Source organism: Miscanthus floridulus, unplaced genomic scaffold, assembly GCF_019320115.1.
Source record: "Miscanthus floridulus cultivar M001 unplaced genomic scaffold, ASM1932011v1 fs_774_1_2, whole genome shotgun sequence".
NCBI lineage: Eukaryota > Viridiplantae > Streptophyta > Magnoliopsida > Poales > Poaceae > Miscanthus > Miscanthus floridulus.
The window spans coordinates 24,827-40,000 of record NW_027097251.1 but is presented as its reverse complement, the minus strand read 5'-3'; the positions used below and the strand labels follow the sequence as shown (position 1 = coordinate 40,000).

Sequence of the window (15,174 nt, the reverse complement as noted above, 5' to 3'; positions counted from 1 at the left end):
GGCGGGCGACAGGCTGCAGCCGTGTTATCGCTGTCCTATCAGATTTTGACAATGTATAGAGTATTAAATATAAATCATTTATAAAACTAAATGTATAGATTGAGACTGTTTTGCGAGATAATATTTTTAAACCTAATTAATTGATGATTTGACAATGTGGTGCTACAGTAAACATATACTAATGATGGATTAATTAGGTTTAATAAATTCGTCTCGCGGATTACTGACAGATTTTGTAATTTATTTTTATATTAGTATCCGAAACACCACCTAAACTTTAGTCGCTGTCCAACCACCCCCTTAGGCCCACCAGTGAGTACTCATGCGCGCGGTTAATTTCAACGTGCCTTCCTTGCTTATCGCTTTTACTTCACTGCACCTGCATGTACAACTTGATGTAATGGAGGCACATGCACTGATGAGAGTAGACCGTCATAAACTACTGAGCCCATCCGAGGGCATTCGATAATTATAGTTTAGTAGCAGCTTATTCAGATGGTTTGTTTTTAATTTGTTCATCTGCTAGAATTCCTATACTGATTTATTTCTTGTAAATCCCCTTGTTACAAAACTGCTCAGACTGATTGATGAAGAAGAAGATAAGGCGTTCTAAAAAAAAAAAAGTAAGGCGACAGACCGACAGCGTGCAAACGTTACGGCCCATATATCTGAATAGAGAGAATTCCTTATTTGACACCAGACAAATGACCCGTTCCTTTTTTGACCTTTAAAAAATTTCTGTTCCCTATTTGACACCGAGTTCAACTTTCGTTCCTTATACGACACTCCGTCGGGTTTGCCATCCGTGAACCGTTAACTGACATGTGGGCCCCACCACCCTTCTCCCCTTAACTGACATGTGGACACCAGACAAAACAACGGCGGCGCTTGGACGGGGCGCATCCGCGCGTGGAGGTGGCGGCGCAGGCGCGCTCGCGCGGCCAGGGGCGCGTCCCATCCCCGCAGAGCCAGCACCCCGCAGAGCCCATGCCCACCCCACCCGGATGGACGCCGGCCGGCCGATTCCCCACTCGATCCACTCGCCGCGGCTGCGCATATCATCGACGACGGACGACGACACCTCGATCACCCCCTGTCCAATCCGCGGGACCACAGCCCCGCCGGCCGGAGCCGGACCCCCATCTGCCCGCGCCCGCTCTGCCTGCTACCAGGACTGCTAGCTCGCTCATCAGTCGCGTGAGGAAATAGCTTGCTGCTGCGAGAGCTAGCGAGGTCGCCTAGCTTCTTCCGGGTTCCCCAAACACTCTCTATAAGTAGAAAGAACTAGCCACAGCGGCAAGAGAGCTCCCCTCCCCTCCCCTGGATCGTGTGGTGCGTGGTGCAACGACGTGCGCGCGCCCCGAGCTGGTGGGGTGAGGAGCTACGGTCGTCGCCTCGTTGGTGACCCATTATTGCTGGGCTGGCCGTGGCCGGCCTGCTGTGGTGTGGTCTGGAGGAGGAGGAGGAAGAGCTAGCGGCAGGGAGGGCTCGATCGACCGGCACGCAGCGGCGGCGGCGGCCATGCAGCGCGGGGACCCGCTGGTGGTGGGGCGCATCATCGGCGACGTGGTGGACCCCTTCGTGCGCCGGGTGCCGCTCCGCGTCGCCTACGCCGCGCGCGACATCTCCAACGGCTGCGAGCTCAGGCCCTCCGCCACCGCCTCCTGCTGCTCCAGTTCCTGGACGACCTGAGCGCGAGTAGGAGGACGCCGTGGAGCACGCGGACTCCGCCCCCCGTGACGACGGCGGCGGCGTTGGCGGCTCAGGCCTGCCGTTGAAGATGGCGTTGAGGAACCCGCGAGCCGCACACCGAGGGACGCCGGCCTCCTTGGCAGCCTTCTTCTCCGGCGCGGGCTCGGACTTCGCGGCGGCGGCGACGCTCGAGACGAGAGCCCGTCATAGCTGGAGCACTCGGAGAGTCGGAGAAGCTCGACGTGGTGGCACCGTGCGGCCCTGGAGCCGCCGCCGCCGCCTTGCTGCCACGATAGCTCCTCGCCGCGGGGATGGGACGCGCCCCTAGCCGCGCGAGCGCGCCTGCGCCGCCACCTCCACACGCGGATGCACCCCGTCCAAGCGCCACCGTCGTTTTGTCTGGTGTCCACATGTCAGTTAAGGGGAGAAAGGTGGTGGGGCCCACATGTCAGTTAACGGTTCACGGATGGTAAACCCGACGGAGTGTCGTATAAGGAACAAAAGTTGAACTCGGTGTCAAATAGGGAACGAAAATTTTTTGAGGGCCAAGAAAGGAACGGGTCATTTGTCTGGTGTCAAATAAGGAATTCTCTCATCTGAATAAGCCAGCCTGTACATAGTTGAATCATACCCAAGTCCATAGGGCTTGTGGTCTTGCGTACCTATTGGGCCAAGCCTTCTTTGTGAATATGGGCCGGACCTTTCTTTTCTCACACGGAAACCGACCACCTTGCTAGGGTTTTGCTCCGCTGCTCCCCCGCCGCCCCTGCGCAGTATAACCAGCCGAGCCGTCCCGGCAAAAATCCTCCTCGACGGAGAGCGTGCAGTAACGAACCAGCCACCCACCGATCGCCCGCGCAAGACTTGGGGAGCAAGCAAGGCGAAGCGGCCGGCCATGGATTCCTTCTCGTCCTCGCTGCCGTCGTCAGGTCCCAGCGCCAACCCGGACGCTGTTATGGAACAGATCAAGGCGCAGCTCGCACAGGCTTACGCGCAGGAGTTTCTTGAGGTCAAATCTCTTGCAATCTTTTTCTTCTTATTGTTGACGCCACTTTGCTAATCCTAATATGCAATGGATGGTTAGATTGTGCTTGCTAACTGATGGATTGCGATTCTTGATTTCGCATATGGTCCCTTTGCTTTGCTTGGGGGGAGCGATTTGGGGCTCCTTATTTACTGTAATTGATAGCTCAAACATTGAACTACCTTTGGGTTGATACATTGGATGGAGCAATTGAGCTTGAGAGCGGGTTAGCTTATTATAGTTGCACAGGGGGGGGGGGGGGGCGGGGATGAAGCCCATGCCCTGTTATGGATGCAAGGAGAAAACTCAAGCTTTAAGTTTTTTAATGAGCGGTGGGCGTCGGGCCTCTCATTCAACTTAGGTAGTCAAGAGATCAATTGCGGGTGATTTTATTGGATTGAAAACCTAATTGACAGGGTGACCTTGTTAAATTCTTTTTGTGTAAGATGGTTTGCCGTTGTTTTAGAGATTTGTAGATTATATTGTTAGGTTGATCTCCACCAACTTGGTCCAACGGCCAATTGGGCCCTTGAAACCGTGCCCTGATCGGGGGTGCCCAACCGTTCCATGCTTGGTGGGCCCCCGTCGCACAGCGCTATAAAAAGGGAGGTGGGGGCCGGGACACAAGGCACGAGATTCACCTGTGCTGCCACAACCCCACCTATATCCTAACCCTAAGCCGATCTAGAGAGGGGGCGCTGCCAGCGACGGGAAGCACCGCCACCGGCCACCGTCGCCTCTGCACCGCCTCTCTACGACCGCGCCTCCACCGCGTCACCGACACCGACGCGATGGCCAGCTCGTCTTCCTCGAAGGCGGCCGATGGTTTGTTACCCTTCATCCCTCTCTCTCTCTCTCTCTCTCTGTTTTCTCGCACTAGATCATGTTCTAGGGTTTACTCCATATCCTAAATGTCAGTTTGACCCGCTAGATCTATGGCTAGTGGATCCTGTTAATCTATCATATATTAGTTAGGGTAAAATGGTGAAGCAATGCTTATATGCTATATAGCCTATAGTGACTGTTGATGGTGGCCAGAACTAGGCTGGCAGCTGGTAATTGAACAAGTAACAGCTGGTTCCTGGTCTGATTCTAATCAAATTTTCAGTTTCCTTGCATTTCTTCTATCAAACATTTAACAACTTTGAACTAGGTGAAACTAGCGTGTGCTAAAAAAATGCCCAAAACAGCACTTCCAGTCAGACATAAGCTTATTATTTTAAAAAAAGTCCCCCTAGCCTTCCTAGGCACACCTTCCTGTCTATCCTCTAAGCAACCTTGGCACCTGCCTAGCCACCTTTTTGCCGCCTAGGCACACCCCACCACCTCATTAAGGCCTTAACACTTTTCACAAAGCATTGTTAGTACTGCATTATTCCCGTAACCTTGTGGAATTCTAGATACAACGTATATATGATTGCACCAAGTCCAAATCATGCACGAGGTCCATGTCCATAGACATGAGTTGAAATACATATTATAACTCCCAGTTGGCATCTGCTAAGCTAGATTAATTCACTGGACAAAATTTACATACCATTTAGATTACATATTTTAGCTTCATCATACATTCAACTGCTGCATCCATGTACTTGTCCTCCCTCAAATATGTTGATGTTCCGCATGCTGCTTGTTTTCTAATACATGCTTTGTGTAAACACACTGTATTGTTCTACCTGTGTATGCCTCCTTTTTTTTATATTCTTGCTTATATTGAAAGCCAATAAAGAGTTTTGCAGCATCAGTTTTACACAATGCTGGGTTTTTATGCCAACATTATTTTAGGAATATGATATTTCTCGGTTTATATTGAAAGCCTATAAGGAGTTTTACAACATCCTTTTTACATGCTGCATGGATTACTAGCTGACCATAGCTTATTAGTAGCATCCTACATTTTAGGAAGCTCCCATTAGCATAAAACAAAGACCAAGTTTAGGTAGATGGCCACACATCAACCACACAAAACTAACCACCAACAACCTTGCCACAGATCAAACAGTTTAGGACCGGGCATACTCACATTTGACACAAAATCATGCATCCAGTGTAGTGGTGGCATGATGATCTTTTCTACCTTTGTTTTGCTTGTTTTGAGCAGTGTCTTCCACTTCTGCAGAAACGGTACCCAAGAGAATATAACCTCAATTGGTTTGTTAGAAAATTTCATTTAAATTGGCATCCTTCTTTTTCCCAAACCGAACCTTGCCCCATTTGGCCACTTCCATTCCAGAGAAACGGCAGCATTTGGCCACTTCTATTCCAGAGAAACGGCAACATTTGGCCACTTCCATTCCAGAGAAACGACAATAGCATTGCCGTTACAAGTAGAAGTAGAAGACAAGTGCTGCAATGAGAAAATAAGCTAAATCTAGGAACCTTCATCGTTTGACTAACATCTATGATATGCGGATATTTCCAAACTCTCGCACATTGATACTCCTCCAATACTTGTCAGGCAAAGATACTCAGACATGTATCGGACATTTTCATGTTTTTTTAATAAATAAAAATATAAAATAATTATGATACTTTTGTTGACACCCCTTACTCGTAGATTAGATTCTTTGCACACATCTGAATCCTGAACCCTCATTACCTCCATGAACCCACCCACTGCACGACACCCCATTTGTTCCCAACAATACATAGGAGCAAATAATCAGGTATATTTCGAGACTTATTAAGTCAACAACAACAACAACAACAAAGCCTTTAAGTCAATAGTAAGCAAATCAAGTTTCACCATAACCTTTCAAGCAATGTTTTTTTTTTTAAAAAATATTATATATTATACATATATCCCAGTATCTAAAATCCTGTGTCACGATAGTGCCGGATTGTGTATCTGTATCCTTGTATTCAGGTAACGCATCGTGCGTGATGACTTAGGTCAAAACTAAAAGTTCAACAGGATGGCAAAGCCACAGCAATAACCAAAATCTGGGAGAACAGCCTAAACTTTGATGGTGTTAGGTTTTCAATTCCAGTTGACATTTTGTTCTGCATCTTTCAAAGTGCCACACAAAACCTGGAAATAAAAATAAAACTAAGTTTTATGAGATCCCAAATCCTTTCCGTAACTGATTGTCCCACAAGTCAGCTCCTGATATTCATTCCCGGTTGCGTTCAAAAAAAAATTCATTCCCAGTCCTAATCGAAGGCATTTATGATTCTTTATGCCTTTATCCTTTTGATCTCAACTTGTTTTTCCTTTTGGCCATGGATGATTCTTCTTCGAGCTGTGTTTAATAATGGAGTAAATGTAATTTTTTTGTTGAGGCAGTACTTTCAGCCTGAAAGGATGACATAATAAGCAGTATATATGCAATTAGCCAGTTATCTTGGAAGTTTCTACCTTCTTGTTTCTGTGCCACCAGTATTAATTTCTTTCGCTTTGGGTCGTGTGCAATGAGTCCTGAGTCCGATCAATTGACTAGTTTTTCTTTGGCGTCACATGAGGAATTTGAAAGCTATTTAGTTGCCTTGGAAGATTCACAACCCTGAGAGGACAAATGATGTGTCTAGGAAATTGCCTTTCATATGGTGCTACGTTTTTCTTGAGCAAATAGGATGATGTTGATTGCCTCAACAAACTTGAGGAAACAAAGATTACACATGAAAGCGCAAAGGATGAATCTTGGAAATTTCCTTGTCATTTCATATGGTGGTATGTCTTAAGCTGACAGGTGTGTTGATCTGTCTTGCAGACCGTCGGGAACAAGTGCTTTGAAAAGTGCGTGACCAAGCCAGGGTCAAGCTTGAGTGGAAGCGAGAGCAGCTGCATATCACGTTGTGTTGACCGCTACATTGAGGCCACTGGTATTGTCAGCCGCGCTCTGTTCAGTTCCCAGCGCTGAAGTCCACATGAACAAGGAGAGATGATTTCAAAGATCGCTCGGAGAGTGATGTCCCCATGAGATTTTTGACTTGTCAGAATACAATGACATTCGGTGCTTGATTGTTCAAAAAAAGTCCGCTTAAATGTGCTCTATTTAATTGGCTCAGATTTTTGACTTGTCAGAATACAATGACTCGGGGGTTTTCTTGTAAGCTTCTCAGCTTTAGTAGCAAAAGAGAAACGTGCTCTATTTAATTGGCTCAGATGTTTAGTTATGCTCATCATGTGTGGTTTGGCCCCGTTCGCGTACCCTTAAACCTGGCTTGATCCGCTTCTTTTTTTATCCGGAACAGTGTTTTTCTCTCACAAATTCCTCCAGATTCTTCTAGATTCCTCCAGAATTCCTCTAACCGAACGGTGGCGATTTGTTTCCCTTGACGTCGCATGCTTCTTATGCATGTTTGTTCCCAAGCCTTCGCCAATGTCCTGAGGGACGTTGTTCTTATTTGTCGTTGTAATGATACTAGCTCTAAGACAAACATCTCCAATGATACTAACTTTTAGGATAACATGAGTAGCCTCACGTGACATTCTCATACAATATCGAAATGGTGCGCATGAGTTAGTTTCTAATTAATCAAAGCTAGTTTCTCTATTCTTTATTAAAATATGAGACAATATACTATGAGCTAGCTCATAAGTTGCCGTTGGAGCTGTCCTTACATGCTCTTCCTCAAGTTGTCTGTGCAAGCGCATCCTTGCAGGATCAGATGTGCACTAGCTGCTGATTTGTTTGACCCTAGGGATGGATGGTGTGTGTTTGGAAAGCCGAAACAATGAAAGCAGGAAACGTTTTCCTGTAGGAGATTAAAGTTTCGTTTCGTGGCCTCCCTTCTCGTATAAATTGGGATTTAGGCCTCCCTTCTCTTATGAATTGGAATCTAGTCTACAAGCCAAACGATTTTTCTACCGGACAAATGGTTTCATAGAGTGAATAGGCTACAGGACAAATGGTTTCATAAAGTCAATAGGCTACCAGGCAAACAATTTTACAAAGTGGCTCCGGTTCATCACCGGTTTTTATAAAGTGAATCCGATTCGTCACCAGAAATATTGCGGTGTGAATCTATGAGTCTGTTTGGTTAGCTCTAAGTGGGCCTGGCTAGCCAGCCTCCGTCTGAGTTCGGATCACCGATCGCGCGCCGGTGATCTCCTTCGCTCGCACCTCCTCCGCTCCTCTGCTGTTCCGCTCATGAGGCAGACCGCCATGTCCTCGTCCTCCTCGGTGAGGCCGCAGCACCCGGCGTACGCGGACGCGGCCTCGTCCGCGGCGGACGGCGACGTGGTGGTGGTCCCTGACACCGACACGACCGAGTCCTCCCCACATGAACCTCAACGACGGCAAGCTCGCCGGCTATGACATCCCCACTGAGTCCAAGATCCTCGTCAGCCTGATCGCTGGGCTAGGGCTGGCTGGGCTGGCTGGCCAGACCCTTCAGATGGCTACTATTTACGCGAATCAGCCAGCAGTACTTCTCTCTCACGTAAACGAACCAGCAACGATACGAACCAGCCAACCGAACCGGCTGAATACCTGGTTCCTCGCCAACGATCCCAAGAGGTGGGTGCGGCCCGATGAGTTACGGCCCTAGCTCCCGTGCCCTGTTCCGCACCGCAGCGCCGCAGTGCAGGGTGCTGGCGTGCCTATGACGGAGCCGGACGCCCGGACCTTGAGCGCCTCCCCTACATGGAGGAGAAGTCCGTGGAGGCCCACGGCAACGATCCTTCGGAGTCAGTCGCCGGAGGTGCCCCGAAATCATCTTCGCGCTGCCCATCATCGGCATCACCCTGGGCAGCCTGGTGCAGAACTTCCAGCGGATGAGGGCGTTGATGGGGGAGACCGTGTTCGATTGGCTGGTCGTATAGTTGCTGAATCATTTATGTGAGAGAAAAATATTGCTGATTGATTTACGTGAATAATATTTATGTGAGAGGGCTGGCCAGCCCAGCCAGCCAGCCCCAGCCGATCGGGCTGGCCGGCAGCGGCGCCGAGCGGCCGGCAGGACGACCAGAGGATGAGTTCCCAGATGCTTGTTTCAGTGTGGATTTCTTGGCTCTGGTGTTTCCTTTCCTTCCCTGGATCTTGCACAATTCGGATGTTTTGCCCTGGTTGTTTCGATTAGCAAGCCGAATTTGAGCATTCTTTTTTCTAGCTAAAATAAATTTGGTGCGACGCAGTTCTCATTCTGGTCGCGTTTGCTCAGCTCCTCTACGAAACATTGCACACCAGCTATTTGACAAAATCTCACTTACCCCTCTCAAGAAGCAGTGACTTCGCAAAACAAAACAAAACAGGCAACAAAATACATCCTTCGTCAGTCAGGCTTCGATAACACAAATAACTAAATAACCGGTGATTGATTTTGTGGGAGCAGGCTAAAGCTGTCTAGGCTGAAGTTTGACAGGAAATCAAACATGCAACCAAACACATCCTTTGCTAGGTAGGCTTGGATACCGCAGATAACTAAATAACTAAGGACTAACTTGGTGAGAGCAGACTAAAGCTGTCCAGACTGAGCGTTTGGATGGAGTCCAGAACTTGCCGTACCGTGCCACAGCTTTCTTGCCAAAGTTGAACGCGTGTTTGGTTCGTTGTCGAACTTGCGGCACGCCGCAGCCTTACCATAACGGCCTAGTTCATTTTTCATGCCAAAAGCTACCACAACAGTGGCGGACGATTTGCTCGCCACAACTTTGGCGCAGCCACAACCGCGGCGTGGCATGCAGCGGTAACCATCCAAACGCTCCCTAAAGTCGGAGAGAAAATCAAACGCACCCTGTGTCCACGACGTTTCTACAAGAGAGAATGTGACGCCCTCCCAAACGCATCCATGGAGCGGACGATCATCGCAGGCTCTCCGCTTCCGGTGATCGGCACCACTCGTCAGGGACCAAAGATTCGCGTCCACGAAATTGACTTGATCAGAGATCCGGTGCCACGGAACCGCTGGCGCAAGTACACACAGCAACAAACTTTGACTAGACGACGGCTGACCCGTCGCCGGGCCTTGGCTCCCCACAGTCCCCACCCCATTCCCACCGCCACCGTTCCACTTCTACCAACCTCAGCCCGCCGAGGCGCCGCCCGCATCGTTCAACCCCCGTGCCCGGGCGTCGTTTACCTGATGCTCGCTCACGCGCGTCCCTCTCCCTCTTATCACCTCTCTCAAGTCTCAGGTCCCAGCAGGATCGGCCCCAGCGCAGCTCCGCCCCCAAATCTATCCACCCGATTTCTCCACTCCATGGACCTACCCAAGCCGCCGTCGACGGCCGCCTCGTCGTCGGGGGCGGAGACGCCGAACCCGCACACCTTCACCTGCGAGCTCCCGCACTCGATCTACGCGCTCGCCTTCTCCCCCGCCGCACCCGTCCTCGCCTCCGGCAGCTTCCTCGAGGACCTCCACAACCGCGTCTCCCTCCTCTCCTTCGACCCCGTCCGCCCCTCCGCCGCCTCCTTCCGCGCCCTCCCGGCGCTCTCCTTCGACCACCCCTACCCACCCACCAAGCTCCAGTTCAACCCCCGCGCCGCCGCGCCGTCCCTCCTCGCCTCCTCCGCCGACACGCTCCGCATCTGGCACGCCCCGCTCGACGACCTCTCCGCCACCGCCTCCGCGCCCGAGCTCCGCTCCGTTCTCGACAACCGCAAGGCCGCCTCCGAGTTCTGCGCGCCCCTCACCTCCTTCGACTGGAACGAGGTCGAGCCCCGCCGTATCGGGACGGCCTCCATCGACACCACCTGCACCGTCTGGGACATCGATCGCGGCGTCGTGGAGACGCAGCTCATCGCGCACGACAAGGCCGTGCACGACATCGCCTGGGGGGAGGCCGGGGTCTTCGCCTCCGTCTCGGCCGACGGCTCCGTCCGCGTCTTCGACCTCCGGGACAAGGAGCACTCCACCATCGTCTACGAGAGCCCCCGCCCCGACACGCCGCTGCTCAGGCTGGCGTGGAACCGCTCTGACCTCCGCTATATGGCCGCGCTGCTCATGGACAGCAGCGCCGTCGTCGTGCTCGACATACGTGCGCCCGGGGTGCCGGTGGCCGAGCTGCACGGACACCGGGCGTGCGCCAACGCAGTCGCGTGGGCACCGCAGGCCACGAGGCACCTCTGCTCGGCTGGGGACGACGGGCAGGCACTGATCTGGGAACTGCCCGAGACGGCGGCGGCTGTACCCGCCGAGGGGATTGATCCTGTGTTAGTGTACGATGCAGGCGCCGAAATAAACCAACTTCAGTGGGCGGCCGCCCACCCGGACTGGATGGCCATCGCCTTTGAGAACAAGGTCCAGCTTCTTAGGGTCTGACAAGGTTGGTACCATGGTGATCTTTGGTTTGACGTTTTTATTTCTATATATATGTCAATACATTTGGAACTTAACTAAAGACGATCGTGCACATTGGTATGAGGTAGTGTAATTGTACAACTTAACTAAAGAATCATACAGAGCTAACTCGGTCAGTATTGCCATATATGATATTTAAAAGTAGCCTAATTTTTTGAGTCCTATGAAGCCTGGAAGTTGCTAATTTTTTTTTTTTCATCCTTGCAATTTATTATGAACTACCCACAAGGCCACAAGCTGCTTCCTTTTTCTCTATGTGCTGATTATAAGTGCTAAATACAGTATATTTGGTAAATGCATGTATGAGGAATTCAGAATAAGTTCATCTTTATTTGAAAATTACCTAGAACTTAAGCCAAATCGATAGTAGATAATTTGTGATCTATGTTGTCACTTTCCAATACAAACACGCAGTCCTGAATTGAACCCTCTTTTTGTGAACTTAAGAAAAAGGTTCAGTTTTCACCAAGGAAGTCCAGGCTAGTTTTGTGCTAAGGTAAATGGTTCCATCAATAGGTGAACCATAATGTCAATTAGCATGAAAGCGCTTCAACTCAACCTGCGAGGGGTTATGACGGCCCCCGGGTTTTCCGTTAAGAAGAAGGATCTTCTCACACAGATCGAGAAAACCCCCGAATCCCCGCCCCCATCCTGACACAGGAGGTGCTGTCACCCTGTGAGAACCGGGTCGGGGCCTTCCACTGCGCTTTGGCACATGGGGACGGGCGAGGGGATTTTTTTAACCTCAGCCTGAAATCCGCTCCCACGGGAAGTCGAACCCAGGACCTGAGGAGTGCCGCTGAGTCACCTAACCGTTTGAGCTAGGCGCCCTTTGGCATGAAAGCGCTTCAACAGACACCTGCCTTTGCACATTGCATACTGTAGCTGCTGCTGTGCCACTATCCTCTGCCCCTTATTCTCCATCTCTCTTAACAATGGATAGGATAATGTGAAAACTTTTTTAGTGTTAACTTGAAATTCCAGCATCCGTTCATGATCAGATTAGATAAACGGCATTGAAACATATTCTAAAAATACAATTACAGCTCTGGGACTTATGGAAATTGTAAAGGAAATTCTCAAAAACAACCATTTCCCTTAGGCCTTCTCATCTTCATTTCTAATTCCCACTTTCCCAGCAATGAAAATGTTGAGTTAAATGCATGAGAGACCGTTGAACTTGTAACGGGGTGTCACTTAGGTCCATGAACTTGGAAAATGCATTTCTGGATATCTAAACTTGCTAAATGATACCCCGCAGGTCCATACTTGCCACACGGATATTTTATCTGACATGGCAACGCCACGTGGCCGAAAATATGCAATGAACACCCTAAAATCTAAGGAGCTGGACGTGTATGCATGTGTTGGACGAAGCAGGGCGGCGAGGAAGCAGGGGAAGCAAGCAGCGCTTCATCCCGCCTTGGCCATGGCCACACGCACGAGCTGCTGCCCGCCCTTCCTCGTCTCGTCCCAAGACCGTGCGCTGTCATCACCCCGCGCAAGTGGGCGCCCTCGCCGTGCCCTAGAGCCAGCCCGAGTCCCATCTGTGCCTCAGTCGAGCTTGCCATGGCCGGCTATTTAAGCAGAGCACGCACGCGCCGCGACCACCTTTGCGCCCTTTCAAAATTCGTCCACACCGGTGCCTCCCATTCCAATCCCTCGCAGCCATGAGTGCGCTCGGTTGTTAGCTAGCCCCTGGACGAGACCTCATTGCAAACCATCTTCAATAAGTGACGAATTTTGGAATCTCGTGGAATCGGCCGCCATGGCCGCCAGAGCTGAAGCTCTGCTGTGGCGCCAATTCTTTTCCTCTCTGTTCTATCCAAGACGTGTTTTAGCATCCCCTACATGAACTTTGCACAGTTTGGCCAGTCTCCTTGCCGTCTTGTGGTTAGTCGTCTCCAACCCAGCGATGAGATCCCCCTCATGTGACCTCGACGCCCTGCCGCGGGAGGAGCCCTCCGGCGCGTCGCTGGAGTTCCCCGTGTTCCCCACCAACGTCCTCTTCTGGGGCACCCACGACGAGGTCACCAACGCCGACCTGGCCACACCCTCGCCGCCCGTCGCCAGCACCAGCGCCGCTGCCGCGAGCTCCTCGGCCTCTGGGCGCAGGAAGGAGAATCTGGTCATCGACATCTCGATGCGGCCCGTGGCCCTGAGCACGCCGCCCATGAACTCCCCACTGCCGGCGAGCCGGATGCCCGAGGCCATCGACGGGATGTGGTCCCCGGTCTCAGCCAGGCTACGGTCGCTACGCCGGCTGCTGAGCAGAGTCAAGCAGGCCGTGGTCGGCACCTCCTACAGCCCGCGCGACGCCGGTGACATCGAGCAGGGGCTCGCCGGAGCCGAGTCCTCCCGCCCGCCCAAGACGCCGAAGATGCCTCCGTCGGCGAACTGATCCAGATCCCCAAACATGGCTCGGCTTTGGAGGTGAAGGCGAGGTCACGGGCAAGTGGCGACGTGGGCAGGGGCGAGTGCGGCATGTACAGCCTTGGCAAGGCGCAGCAGAGGTGAGGTGGGCAGCGCGTGACGCGCTCTGCGCCATTGCGCCGAACGGTGGCGTGCGTGACCTGGCGAGGGAAGAACCCAGATGCCCTCTTTGGATATTCCATTTAGATTTCGGGGGGTTCACTGCATATTTTCCCGCCACATGGCAATGCCACGTCAGATAAAATGCCCGCGTGGCAAGTATGGACTTGCGGTGTATCATCTAGCAAGTTTAGATATCCAGAAATGCATTTTTCAAGTTCATGGATCTAAGTGACACCCCGTTATAAGTTCAAGGGTCTCTCATGCATTTAACTCAAAATGTTTTACGTTAGGACTGTCCCATTTGAGGCTATAATTTTCCTTCTCTTACAGAAGATTATAATTACAAAATCCTGAGCCTAATCCTCTGTTGTCTTATGGAATTCAATCATTTGGCCCTTTGCTCTTAAGATAAGATTTTTACTATTAATTTCTAGGTTAGTTTGTTCTTCTCTATGGCACATTATTGTTATATGATATTGCATTTGCATGTTCTTTACCTCTTAGTTACGGTTGCTGTACTGTGTACTGTTGCCAATCTTTCGTATTACCAGGTGTTTCCATTGGTATTTGAATTTGTTTCGCTGAAAACAGCAACCACTAATGACGGCATTTATAATATGACAAACTTTCACAAGATTGAACACTGTTCTTTCAGCCGCCAGAAATTTTAAATAGTTCTTCTTAAGAACTTACATTGAGTTATCCTTTGCCTTTGTGCTCCTAAAGAAATGGTGTTGCTGATTGATACCCCCATATATTTCACATGAAAAAGCTCCTTCTTGTGATGCAGAAATTTTCTGAAGAAAGCTCGATTATGTGGAGGCCTGGGCCTTTGGAAACTATCTGCTTGTATTCATCTTGTGTTGACAAACCTCTTGACATAATTGCTACACCATAAACCCCAGAAGCAGCCATTCTGCTGAGCTCCGGCAAGCAAGGAACCATATCTGTTCTAGGGTACTACCTCTTGGCTAGCGAATGAAATCGTCTTAAATCTCAGCAAAGTCTACATGTGCTAGCAGATTTCTCTGAACTTCCAGGGAATGTAGAAATAAATAGAGGCACTAGCTTTGACTCACTGCCGCACTGGTCCAAAATGGGTTAGCGCTCTGTTCGCTTGGGTTTGTTTGGCTTATAAGCCGTACTTTTTCAGCCAATAAACAATATTTTTCTCTCACACCAAATCAGACAACAGTACTTTTAATCATGGCTTATCAGCTAAACAAGCCCAAACGAACAGGGCGTAGAACATCATTTGGCCTTCTGTTGTCCAGTAGTCCAGCTTGCTCCGTTACTTTCTCAGTTTATAGCCATGAATGAAATTCCAAGTTTTAGGGCAAGTATACTGGTCTTGTATCATAGCGTTCTCATGTAATGCCATGTAATCTTGATTTAATAGACGATCCCTTCGAAACGAACTGTCATGTACCATAGGTTTGATCTTGAGACGATTTAAAGCTAAGTACTGTAATCGGATCATGTAAATGGCTACAAGCGGTTATGAAGCTAGTATTTGAAAGAGAGTAGCTGAAATTTGATGTTGCTGTTGAAAAACTGAAACCCACTAATCGGATCATGGCCTCATGGGGTGAAATCTGACGTTCTTAAAGCGTAGTACTGTAATCGGATCATGGCCTCATGGGGTGAAATCTGACGTTCTTAATTGATTCCCATCCAAA

General features: G+C 50.1%; 3 protein-coding genes across 5 annotated transcripts; all 3 read left to right on the top strand.

Annotated features, from left to right (window-relative positions):
• Positions 1-2,434: 2,434 nt before the first annotated feature.
• Positions 2,435-6,807, top strand: LOC136533027 (mitochondrial import inner membrane translocase subunit Tim13-like). 3 transcript variants are annotated; one of them, XR_010778363.1, is made up of 3 exons: positions 2,566-2,701; positions 3,206-3,541; positions 6,427-6,564. XR_010778363.1 is itself a non-coding variant. In XM_066525599.1 (2 exons), the coding sequence occupies exons 1-2, from the start codon at positions 2,588-2,590 to the stop codon at positions 6,574-6,576; spliced, it is 264 nt and encodes an 87-aa protein (XP_066381696.1). In that variant the 5' UTR covers positions 2,435-2,587; the 3' UTR covers positions 6,577-6,807. The 3 variants fall into 3 exon arrangements, 1 of the variants encoding a protein (XP_066381696.1); XR_010778364.1 differs by having other exon boundaries at positions 2,568-2,701; positions 3,405-3,541; XM_066525599.1 differs by lacking the exon at positions 3,206-3,541 and having other exon boundaries at positions 2,435-2,701; positions 6,427-6,807.
• Positions 6,808-9,643: 2,836 nt separating this feature from the next.
• Positions 9,644-15,049, top strand: LOC136533029 (protein TRANSPARENT TESTA GLABRA 1-like). Its single transcript, XM_066525601.1, has 2 exons — positions 9,644-10,925; positions 14,286-15,049. Exon 1 carries the CDS (start codon positions 9,743-9,745, stop codon positions 10,919-10,921), a length of 1,179 nt encoding a protein of 392 aa, XP_066381698.1. The 5' UTR covers positions 9,644-9,742; the 3' UTR covers positions 10,922-10,925; positions 14,286-15,049.
• Positions 10,934-14,274, top strand: LOC136533030 (RING-H2 finger protein ATL3-like). The gene has a single exon (XM_066525602.1). It carries the CDS (start codon positions 12,876-12,878, stop codon positions 13,359-13,361), a length of 486 nt encoding a protein of 161 aa, XP_066381699.1. The 5' UTR covers positions 10,934-12,875; the 3' UTR covers positions 13,362-14,274.
• Positions 15,050-15,174: the final 125 nt, after the last annotated feature.

What these genes read in the sequence shown, in the direction of transcription:
- LOC136533030 (XM_066525602.1), top strand. Translation starts at nt 12,876, where the DNA reads ATGAGATCCCCCTCATGTGACCTCGACGCCCTGCCGCGGGAGGAGCCC.
- LOC136533027 (XM_066525599.1), top strand. Translation starts at nt 2,588, where the DNA reads ATGGATTCCTTCTCGTCCTCGCTGCCGTCGTCAGGTCCCAGCGCCAAC. An exon ending in ACGCGCAGGAGTTTCTTGAG is followed by an intron (nt 2,702 to 6,426) that starts GTCAAATCTCTT and finishes TCTGTCTTGCAG; the next exon opens with ACCGTCGGGAACAAGTGCTT.
- LOC136533029 (XM_066525601.1), top strand. Translation starts at nt 9,743, where the DNA reads ATGCTCGCTCACGCGCGTCCCTCTCCCTCTTATCACCTCTCTCAAGTC.